Here is a 12,236-nt window from a genome sequence, read left to right as displayed (position 1 = left end):
TCTTACTAAGTGCTGCTTCTCTCCATATAACACAGTTGGATCTCTTGACTGGGCTGAGGAAGTTCATTTTTATTCCTTATTAGTTGGGTTTTTATCCTGTCTACTGAAATTATCCTATGGATTTTTCTTTGTTCTCTTCATATGATAACTCATGCAAACTGGTTTTCATTTTTACCATGATGAACATTAACGTGTTGCTAAGTCAATTGATGGATATTGAAACTCAGAAAACAATACTTAAATATCCAAAGTGTACCAGCTCCCCCTGCCCTGCTGCTGCTTCTTCTTCTTTTTTTTATTTTTTTGTTTTTTGAGACAGAGTTTCTCTGTGTAGCCTTGGCTGTCCTAGACTCACTTTGCAGACCACCTGGCCTTAAACTCACAGAGATCCACTTGTTTTTGCCTCCTGAGTGCTGGGATTAAAGGTGTGTGCCACCACACCTGGCTTTTGCTCTTATTTTTATTTCTTATTTAGGTTTGCTGAGTTTCTTAGATATGGATATTTATGTTTTGGAGAAATGTAGTGCTTATTTAAAAAAAAAAAACTACCTCTATCTGTCCTAGACTCTAAGAATACACATTTAAGTCTGCTCGACTCTGTTTCAAAGGTGCTTGAAGCTTTAGTCTTTCAATTATCTTCCTTCAAACCCACTGACTTTTCCTCTGGCTATTTCTACTCTCCCATTAGACCCTCTTAAGTTTTTTCATTTCTTATAATTTTTCATTCCATGTTTGCACCTTGGTTCTTTGGTTCTTTGTTTTCTGTCTGTATTCATGGCATCATGTTTTCAATTCTTTAATATGTTTATAGAATATCTGCTTTTAGATATTTTTCTCCTAGTTCCAACATGTGGCACTTATTTGTCTGGTCTAGCTCCTAAGACTGAGTTGTCTTGTCTCAGATGTGCACTTTCTTTGTCTGAATGCATGCATTGTAAGGCCTGATTTCATACTTTGTATGTGATGCATGTAAAGACTTCTGACCACTTCATACTTCTCTGCCTGGTTTTTGTCCCAATAGACAGCCTGGCTACATTCAAACTAAAAACTGTCTAGCCATTGTCTGAAATTTCTATTCAGTTGTTTTATTTTTTTTTTTTTCCAACCTTCAAGTTGGGCTCCCTGGAGGGCTTCTTCTCCTCCCCCACAGTCACCCCCCAACCCCCCAGAGTTTAGAAGTCTGTGAAAATGAGTAGAATTCACACACACACACACACACACACACACACACACACACACACACACACACACACACACACGGGTCTCAAGGCTCCCATCCTGTAGCTATCTTTTTCCTGGAATTTCTCCTCTCTAAATTCAGCCATTTTAGCAATCTAAAACTGCATTTTCTACTCCAATTAAGATTGCATTTTCCTGCCAGAGTTTGAGTTTCTAGTCCCACAGGGCTGAGCAGTCTGCTCAATTGAGAAACCACACATAGGTTTTTCTTTCAAGTGGTGACTCCCTTCCAGTCCCTGCCTGCTTTTGGTCGCTCTCCGGTGTCTTCACATCGACATCATTTGCACTCTTTTTACAGTGCATATTCGTTTTCTGCAGGGACTTTATCTAATACCAATTACTCTGCACTAACAAAAGTGAAACTTGGGGCTAGAGAGATGGCTATACTGGCTGGTCTTGTAGAGGACATGGGTTCAATTCCCAGCACTCACAGAGTGGCTCACGAGCATCCATAACTCCGGTTCCAGGAGATCTCCTCATCTCCATGGACAGCAGGCATGCACATGGTACACAGACATACATGCAGCCCAAACAATCATACATATAGAATAAGTCTAAATACACTTAAAAAAAAAAAAGTAAAACTCCAATTGACCACACCCGTAAAGTCCTCTTTTGTATTGAGTACAATTTATAAAGTACTGAAAATATGGATTGTTTCACTGGTGAAGGACAATCTAATTTTCTAATCAATGCCCCTTTATTTGAACAGAGTGAGGGGGCTTACCTAGATCCTTGGGAAACTACATATAAATAGTTTAAACTGCCGTTGCATTCTTTTTGTTTGTTTGTTTTGTTTTGTTTTGAGGCAGGGTTTCTCTATGTGGCCCTGGGTGTATGCTTACTACGTAGACCAGGCCGACCTTGAATTCACAGAGATCTATGGCCTCCTGAGTGCTGGGATTAAAGGCATGTACCACCATGCCAAGTTTGACTGTGACATTCTTGAGAGCTTAACGAGGAGAATGTTTATATAGTTCAATGATCTGTGTGAGGGTGTCAGATCCCTTGGAACTGGAGTTACAGACAGTTGTGGACTGCCATGTGGGTGCTGGGATTTGAACCTGGATCCTTTGGAAGAGCAGCCAGTGCTTTTAACTGCTGAGTCAATCTTTAGCATCCAAGGTCGATGTTCTTAATTCAAATAATTAGTTGAAGTTCTTAAAGTAAAATGAAGGCTGTTTTAAAGTTAATTGCTATTCCAGACTATAATCCTGGTAAGAAAATGCACATAGTGTCTAAAAAACATAGCAAAAAAAAAAAAAAAAAAAAAAAGAAAGTAGAGCTGTGTGTACAAGGTCTTGTTATGGCCCCTTCCTTCAAAAATTTTTCTGTTTTTTTCCTTTGATTTCTTTTTGTTTCTTTGTTTTGAGACAGTATTTCTCTGTGAAGCTTTAGTTGTCCTGATCTCACTTTGTAGACCAGATTGGAATTACAGGTGTGCACCACTATGCCCGGCTGAAAAAAATATTTCAGACAAAATTTAAACAATTATTAACTCTTAGTATTTTTAGGGCAGAAATTACATTTTACCCTTCACATGGTGGATTTCTTAGAATATCTTTACCTTGGCAAAGAAGTGTATATAAAGAGATAAGATCAGCTCAGTAACTAGTTTTTTGGTTATAATAATGTATTCACCACATCAAATATACCTGAGACTGCAGGGTATAATGTTTTATTTAAATATGCTTAATGAAAGGTAAGACATATCAGATAATTGCACCAAAGACAGCTTTCACGGGCTGGAAATGGCTTAGTAGTTAAGAGTTCCGATTGCTCTTTCAGAGAGTCTGGTTCGATTCGCAGAACTCACATGGCAGCCAGCTCACAACGGTCTGTAACTCTGGTTCCAGAATATCCAATGTTCTCTCCTGGCCTCTGAGGGCACCAGGCACACACGTGGTGCTGGAAGAACACTTATACGCACACATAAGATATATGTACATTTAAAGCAAACAAAAGGGGGGGGGAGAAAGAAAAGAGAGCATGTCTTTAATTCAGCCAAATCTGTGATAATTTTCCTGAGGTGACATCAAGATTTCTCAGAGAGTTTCTGTCAACACAACCTCAAACTTAAAACACTCACGGTAAATCTTGGCAAAGAGATTTTTAAGTTGTCATTATTATTAAATCAAATGATCCAGTTATTTCCTCTCATAAGACAAAAGTATAGCTGGCACCTTTAGCTTCTAACGATGCCATTTGTTAGCTCAATCACAGAACTTCCTTTCAAGGCAATTCAAATCATGTCTGGGAAAAGCACTTCTGTTTTAATATTCCTCTGCATCAACGTGGTACAATTGAGAACAAGTGTTACTTGAGGCCTTCACTGATAATGATAGCACAGAGCAGGTTTTAAAAAAAAATTCAGATCTGTGTTCTACTATGGTATGACAGAAACAAGAAGGAAGAAGTGTTATTTGCTAGTCATGCCGTAAACCTGTGTTGCTGAAGCCTGCTTCCTAAAAGCTTTTTCTAAGGACATCCCAGGAATCAATACAAAACAGTAAAGTGGCTACTTTGTCTGCGTTCCAAACAGCACTGTCGACAATAAATAATTAATGGCAGACACACCAATATGCTGAATGTAAGGAATAATGGCCCGGGAAAGTAGCTGGGTGGATTCTGTTACGATGGAGGATCAAGTGAATTCCAATTAGTCTAATAAGGAAAGCTTTTAAGTCTTTGCTTCAAGGCTGCTATACTGGCCTTGTTGTAAGTCCTGTGTTCATCGGCCCCAGGACTGTCACATGTGTAGACACCACATACACATCACTGTCATGCTGGACCCATGAGCTCAAGGTTGGATTGAACTGGCTTGCCATTTTTATCTGGGTTTTTACTTGGTTTCTTACTCATGGAGTTCTTGGAATGGGAGTTAAGGAACAATCAGGTCAAGCATCAACAAAGGAGCCTGACGGGTCAAAGTAACCTGGAACAGTTAACCTACAGAAGGTTTGGAGCTATTCTTGCTGGGAGATTTTTCTTCTTTGCCATCAGTGGATTAGTCAGTCATCTTCTGAGCTGAAATGGCCATTCTTTCTATTCCTTGAGTTTTTTTCCCCCCACCTAGAATCCTTATCAAAAATAAAAACTATGCCAGGCGTGGTGGCACATGCCTTTAATCTCAGCACTTGGGAGGCAGAGGCAGGTGGATCGCTGTGAGTTCGAGGCCAGCCTGGTCCACAAAGCTAGTCCAGGACAGTCAAGGCTACACAGAGAAACCCTGTCTCGAAAAAACAAACCCCTCCCCCCCAAAAAAAGGTAGTGCCTGCTTAAACAGCTGCTTAATTTTTCTTGTGTCCCTAGGAAAACTTAGTTATCAGATTATACTTGTTGCTTGTAATAAATCTAGTCTATACTCACTTGAAATAAATTTTTCTTTGTAATTTTTTATTTTACATTTTTGCTGTGTGGTAGTTAAAATGTAAATATATTAAATTAATCTCACTTGTATTCGATAAAAACCTCCACCTACTTTAGTGACTAGAAGTGCATGTTCCCTCCATATCTAGAAGAAACACATTTCTCTCTCTTCTTTAAAAAAAAAAAATGCATCTAGTTTTCGCCACAGCTGGAATTCATTGAACTGTTCAATCACTTACATTTATACATCTAAGTTGATATTTTCTTTACCTACAAGCCAAGTATGTGACAGACAACTTAAGTGGCTGTCTCTTGCCCTGTGTTTGTTTTCTTTTTTTTTTTTTTTTTTTTTTTTCTTGAAACGGTCTACATTTTATTACTGGACAAGCCACACCCCCAATTTAGACAGGACTAAGTCCCCCCGGGTTAAAAATGCTGAACTCCATCTGGTAGAATTGACTGATTCAGTATAAAGCCTCAGTCTCGCCACTCTGAATCTTTACAGTCCCAGCTTCGTTCTCCTCCAGTGTCTTCTCTTAGAGTTGTACCTGATCTTGTTACCAGTTTTCATCCGGATCCATTGAGGAATAGGCCGGTTTTGCTTCTGTTTCTTGGCCAGGAACCGCTTGATTCTGAAAGTCTTGTGAGAAGACATAGCGAGAAGCTGAGTTTGACACACAGCGCATGATGGCGGAGGAAAGGAGAAGAGCCCTGTGTTTGTTTTCTGTGTTGTAGTTAGATTCAAAGTATGATATGCTAACGCTATATGATTCTGATCATTGTTGTACTATGTTTATCTTTTCACATATGCTAAATCCACATTCACTATCCAAGAAAATGCATCTATTTATTTTTCATTACTAATTCTCACAAGAACTTTGTTGTTACTGAAGTAAATTTCTTCACAGCCATGCACTGCACTGAAGCAACAGGGACAGGTGCTGAGGCGCTGAGGTCATCAGGCCACTGTGTCAACCTGCAAACAGTCTTGGGACTGAAGGCTGGAATGTTTCTTTGTTTGACTTTTAAGCGAGGGATTTGCATTTACTTCTTTCATTACAACTCCTCTTTATTGTTTAAAGTGTATTATTTTGGAGCTACACATCTGGAGTTAGAGCGCACATCACAACTCACATACACACTCACACACATACCAAATCAAAACACAATTATGAAGAGGTGAGTTATTGGAGAACAGTGTACTGGGTAGCTCCAAGGTCACACTGACTTGGGTGTTATTTATTATCTATGTGACATGGACAAGTATTTATTTTTGAGATAAAGTCTATGAAGTGCAGGTTGACCTTGAATTTGTAGTCCCTACCTTGCGCTCTCAGGTGCTGGGATTATAAGTGTGTGTCACTATAGCCTTTGTGAATGCTTACAGCTAGACTGGGTTTCAATTTTATAGTGTATTAAGTACAACACTCTAATCAGGTTGGCTACTTGGACAATTAACATATTAAAGTATAAAATGCTTCAAAAGTGCTCTGTGCTCAACCAAGGTTTAATATTATTATCTTTGTCAGCATAATTAAACTTTATAGCTAAAAAATGTAACAAAGAAACTTCTGATTACATAATACTTGCCAAAATGCTATTTACTGTTACTATGCCTATCAGTTCAAAATTGCCTGCTTTGATATTACCATCTTTATCCTTAAATAAACCCCTTCCACATTTTAATAAATGTATTTTTCTATTCTTTTATTCTTTTGTTTTTCAAAACTGGGTTTCTCTGTGTAGCCTTGACTCCTGGACTTGCTTTGTAGACCAGGCCGGCCTCAAATTTACCGAGATCCACCTGCCTCTGCCTCCCGAGTGCTGGGATTAAAGGCGTGTGCCACCACCGTCCGGTGATTTTTACAAGCTTTAAAGGTTAAACCAAACAACAGTTACAACAAACAAACAAACAAACAAGGAAGGAAAGATGAAGGAAGGAAGGAAGCAAGCAAGCACTTCCTTGAGCTGAAGTAGCTAGCTCTACTCGGTTGCATTTTAACAGAGTCCCATGCTTTTATAGAGAGTAAGTTCCAAGGCAAATAAGCCAAGCCTTAAGAAAATCCAGGTTTAAATTCTAATCAAGGGGTTCAAGTTAAACCAAGTAATGTATGTGGAAACTATTAGCAAAGTATGCACCACGGTAGACCTTGAATAAAAGCTGGGAGCCTTCCGTTCTCTGCTCTCCTACCAGCATGGCCACCGTCTGGGTAGCACCACACAAAGTTTCTGCTAACTGATTTGGACTCTATTGTCTGTGCCCACCCTACAGAGCTTAGGCTGAAGATATTCCATTTGCCAGTCATCTGTATCCAGGGGTTGTTGGTTCTGAACTTCCAAGTTACCCCATAACATAGATGTACGACCAAAGATAGAAAGCCCATGGGTTATACCTGTAACATAATTAGACGATATGGTCCCTAAATTAACTTTGGAATACAAAGAGTGGGAGAAAAACCATAGGCAGGTCCAAGAGCTCTGAATACCTGCAACTAGTAGAAAGTACAGGAAAGGGAAGAAGAAACTTCTAGAAGAATGCTCACCAATCCAAACAGAAACAATAGAGACAAAAGGGGAGAGAAGATCTAGATAAAAGTAACAAGGGTGGACAGAGTCAAAAGTCCCAGGAAAAAAAGCTGCTATGATTTTACTCTGTGCACATACAACAAAAAAATAGAATTGTTGTTGTTGTTTTTTGTTTTGTTTTGTTTTTTCAAGACAAGGTAGCCTCTGCAGTCCTGGAACTCACAGGCTGGCTTCTAACTCAGAGATCCACCTGCCTCTTCCTCCTGAGTGCTGAGATTAAAGGTGTGTGCCACCACCGTCTGGCTGAACTGTAGAATTATTAAGCTAGAAAAATGATGCTAAGTTCTGTCTCCTTTATTATTTCACATTTAAAAGTAACCAAGAGCTGGATGTGGTGGCTGAAGCCTGCAATACCTGAAAGTAGGTATCTGAGGCAGGAGGATAGCCATTAATTAGTTCAAGGGCTATCTGGCCTACACACTGAATTTCAGTCTCTCTAGCTTGGGCTAAAGTGTGAGACCTCTTTTTTTTTTTCCTTTCTTTTTCTTTTTTTGTTTTTTTGAGACAGGGTTTCTCTGTGTAGCCTTGGCCATCCTGGAGTTCTTTGTAGACCAGGCTGGCCTGGAACTCACAGTGATCTGCCTGCCTCTGCCTCCGAGTGCTGGGATTAAAGGCTTGGCCACCACGCCTGGCTGTAAGTCCTCATTTTTTTTTAAAAAGTAAAACTGGGGATTGGAGAGATGGCTCAGTGGTTAAGAGCACTGACTGCTCTTCCTGAGGATCCCAGTTCAATTCCCAGCACCCACATGGCAGCTCACAACTGTAACTCCTGTTTCAGGGGATCTGATACTCTTACACAAACATACACCAAGTCAAAACACCAATGCACATAACATAAATAAATAAATTATATAAAAAAGTAAAACCACAAGCAAAAAAACAGTAACCATGAAATTTTTGGAATGCTTGGCTGGCATGTGTAACAATCTGGATTTGACTCCCAAAACTGAAGACTGGATGAATGAGGAAGAAACTAAATAGTACCCCATCAGACACAAATAGAACTGTCCAAAGACATTTATAGAATATATTAACTTCTTATTTCACTTTATACTACTTATTAACCTGTAAATGTGCCCTTCTAGAGTTTTGTGTGTGAGTGTTGTATTTCATAATCACCAAGAAGGAAACAATCACCCTCATCTTTCTGGATGCAAAGATGAAATTATGCTCATATTTGAAGTGCTTCCCTAGGGTGCATGCATTTTAATGGAAACCTACTGAGAGGTGACCTGGAACACCAAAACTGTTAATATAGGTAACTCTTGATATGCATGCTAAAAAATAATTTTTTTGGTTTTTAAATTTTTATCAAAAGAAAATTATTTTATACTAAATATCATTAAGAGAGAAATGGAATTGGAAGAAAATATGAGAACCATCTTCCTACCTATTTGAGAATATTATTGTTTTCTATGTTGGTTCATTTACAGTATACACAGTATACAAAACTGCAGTGCTACATACAATTTTTACAAATGAATGTGGGTTTTTTTTGGTTTTTGTTTTGTTTTGTTTTTTGTTTTTGTTTTTTACAGATAAGGATGTACCTGTAAATGGAAGGATTTAGAGGTCACTTGATTGCTCACTTGAATCAGGATATGAACTGGAGGTCTAAAGGGACACAGGCTAGCTAGCAGCTTTAGTAGGCCTGCAAGGAGTGCTGTTTTATATAAATGTGAATCTTTCCATAGCCTGGGGTTTGTAGAACAGAGAAAGAAAACAAATGAATCAGTAATTCAAAACACAAGATAATACACAAACAATACAAAATAATTATTAATAATACCTGTATTTCACCCTCATGATGATCCTGTAAGAGCCAAGGATTTAACTTTATAAAAGATAAATTAGGGTCTGAGCCAGCAAATCAGCTTGTCACATAAGTAGGTGGCAAAAGTAAACTTTAGATTTCCAGTGTGTGGGTCTTTTTGAGAGTGATAATGCTATATATATTTTTTGATTCTCCTATTTAAGATTTTGGAAAATTGGTTTGTAAATTAGTAGGAATTAGTCATAATTTTATAGGTACTTAAAAAGATACCACAAGTACACTTTTCCAAAAGAGATAAATATTTGGTGGTGTTCAGTTTCTGTATTGTATTAACAAGCAGCCTTCCCAGTGTTCTAGAATCTCAAAGATAAGATCAACTTACTTTCTGGTAACTCTAAAGTAGGCTCACTGTATTTTAATTTAGGCCAACATAGTCTATACTGGTGTTCAGAGAAAATAATGACGATGTTAAAGACGTTCGAATGAGAATGGCCCCAAAAGGCTCATATGTTTAAATGCTTGGTCTCCAGTTAGTGGAATTGTTTGGGAAGGACTAGGAGGCATGGCCTTGATATACTGTAGGTGAGCTTCGAGGCTTTAAAAGCCCACACCAGGCCCAGTCTAGTTCTGTCTGTCTCCTACCTGGGATCAGATATAAGTTCTTAGCTACTGCTCCAGCACCATGTCTGTCTGCCTGCTGCCACATTCCCTGCCATGATGATTATAGACTACCCTCCTTAACTGCCCCAGTTAAATGCTTTTCTATAGGTTGCTTTGGTCGTTATGTTTTGATATGGCAACAGAACACTAAACAAAGACATGTTTTCAGTGGCTCTTTTATGAAGTACCTGCCCAAGTTTGGGAGTGATTAAAATTTGAGGAACACCAGGTAAACAGCGTGAGGGCTGATTATTGCTCGTTGCTGTTTCTGGCTCTTCCTATATGATTTGCTGAGATATGGGCCACTTTGGCCCACCTGACTGCCACTTGCATAGGGAGATGATTTTAGAGTTAATAATCTATCAAGAGCCATAAGCCCTCAGGGCCATTGTCATACACTGGATGATCTTGCACTTTCACCTGGTCACAGCGAAGCGAGATTGAACCCACTGGGCTTCATGATTTCCTATGTTACTTTCGGGTGATCACTGATTTAGCAAATAGCGCCTAGGGCAGTGGTTCTCAATCTGTGGGTCTCACCCCATCCGGGAGTTTGAATGACCCTTTCATAGGGGTCACATAAGACCACAGGAAAACACAGAAATTTACATTACGATTCATCACAGTAGAAAAATTAGTTATGAAGTAGCAACGAAAATAATTTTATGGTTAGGGCTCAACCACAACATGAGAAACTATACTAAAGGGTCATAGCATTAGGAAGGTTGAGAACCCACCGGCTTAGGGGGTTGGGGGGCAAAAGCGACCCCTCAGCTCTCTGGGAACTTACATTTTGGTGAAGAGAGCCAAGGAAGAAGTTCACATGCTGAGCAAACTCAACACGTTTAAGTGAATGGTAATAATGCCAAAGGTATGAGACTTCAACAGCATAGCCTTTCTATTAGCATTTGTCAGAAAGCACAGTGAAACCAAACCCAAGGCCTCTGTTTAAGGGGACACTCCACCTGATTGTAGGGAAGCCTGAGCAACCTCCAGCGTAACACAGTTATGACTCACTGTCAGCAGTGGGTTAAACAGCAGTGTTTTCTTAGTCACGACATTTTAAGAACTCAAAGTAAACATTTCAAAAGTGTTTACGTAACAGGCTGGTAGTGCTATATTTTTCTTAATTTCTTCCTAATATGATGAGGTCCACAGCGGAACTACTTGTTTGTTTGTGAACTAAAATAATGTTGGCATCACCTTAGAGGAACATTTCCTTCTCCAGGGTCTAGAAATAGCAATCCATGGTTGGGGGGAGATTCTGAGATGGTCTCAGATTGTTTTTGATAAAAGGAAGCATATTCTTTCAGTGCTGCTGTTGCTGTGAGCCGCCAAAACCCTTCCCTTGAGATGTTTCCCTTACAAACTGGCAGACTTTTACAAGCGAAGCCTGGCTCTGGTAGGCCCCATTCTAGAACATTCAGAAGAGAATCTGGCTGAAATTGCAAGTCCGGATAAGACTAGGTAAGCAGAAACCCAAGAATTGTTAGTAGTAAATCAGAACGTGTTCTCCCTCCCTCTCTCCCTCCCTTCCTCTCTCTCCCTTCCTCTCTCTCCCTCTCTCTCTCTCTCTCTCTCTCTCTCTCTCTCTCTGATTCGCAGCCATTGATATAACTGGCCAGTTTATAATAGCTGACCATTTAGCTTGCCAGCATGAGACACAGGAATTAGACATTCATAATGCAGATTTTCTATAGGCCACCAACACTGTCACAGAATCCAAACATAGTTGGCCTTTTTTTTTTTTAAGCAATTACTACACCTTGTAACATTTCTTCAGTCCCTGTGAAATGACTGGCTGTCAAGTTTTGTGGAATGTGGTAGAAAGCCACTGTTTAATTTTGAGGCAAAAGATGGGTGGTGATGTGCCGATTTTGCTATGAGCGTGTTGGAATGTTTGAAGTCTACGTGAAAGAGCTGCTGTCGTGATTCATATCTATTTATAGCCAATGTCTGATCTTCGAATGCTGCTCTAAGGATGGGATGAAATTTGCTTGATTTCTGACTGGGAAACTATCTCTGACCTTATGTGCATGTCCTGGGAATCGAACTCAGGACCTAGGGCCTCACACTCTCTAGGTAAGTGCTCTACTACTGGACCATATATATTGCCCTCCACATCCTCCATTCAGTAATTTTTATGTGAAAAATGAAAGAGGGTTTCTTTTCCCTTTGCCTTCAGTGCTGGAGAGTTTTCCTTCCTATAAGTAACACCTTTTGAAAATGGCAATTATAAACTGGCTGGGACACTTGGATACCTTAATTTGTTGCTCAACATTCTGTTTACTGTTTTTCCAGCTTTATGATAAAAGTATGTCTCCTTCTCAATGGCCAATTTTATGAAATTGCTGTCTTTGTCTTTTAGAGATGTTCAAATCCCTGCTCATTGAAATGAGGATGGAAATAAGTTTAAGCACTCAAGGAGGCAGAGGCAGGCAGATCTCTGTGAGTTCAAGGCCAGCCTGGTCTATAAAGCAAGTCTAGGATAGCCAAGGCTGCGTAGAGAAACCCTGTCTTGAAAAACAAAAGGAAAAAAGAAAAACAAAACAACAACAACAACAAGGAGCTAAATTGGAACAAAGTGAAAATGATTTCACGGGATTCC

The 12,236-nt window shown here is 39.5% G+C and overlaps 1 protein-coding gene across 1 annotated transcript; it reads right to left on the bottom strand.

Annotated features, from left to right (window-relative positions):
* Positions 1 to 4,940: 4,940 nt before the first annotated feature.
* LOC311584819 (large ribosomal subunit protein eL39) lies at positions 4,941 to 5,319 on the bottom strand. The gene has a single exon (XM_084759467.1). It carries the CDS (start codon positions 5,261 to 5,263, stop codon positions 5,108 to 5,110), a length of 156 nt encoding a protein of 51 aa, XP_084615593.1. The 5' UTR covers positions 5,264 to 5,319; the 3' UTR covers positions 4,941 to 5,107.
* Positions 5,320 to 12,236: the final 6,917 nt, after the last annotated feature.

This window comes from Acomys minous (genome assembly GCF_964271855.1).
Source record: "Acomys minous genome assembly, chromosome: 15".
In the NCBI taxonomy this organism is placed as follows: domain Eukaryota; kingdom Metazoa; phylum Chordata; class Mammalia; order Rodentia; family Muridae; genus Acomys; species Acomys minous.
Note: the sequence above shows the minus strand (reverse complement) of the source record. Positions and strands in the feature narration are given on the sequence as shown.

Bases quoted from the DNA above. Each gene is read 5' to 3' on its own strand.
- LOC311584819 (XM_084759467.1), bottom strand. From the start codon at position 5,263: ATGTCTTCTCACAAGACTTTCAGAATCAAGCGGTTCCTGGCCAAGAAA.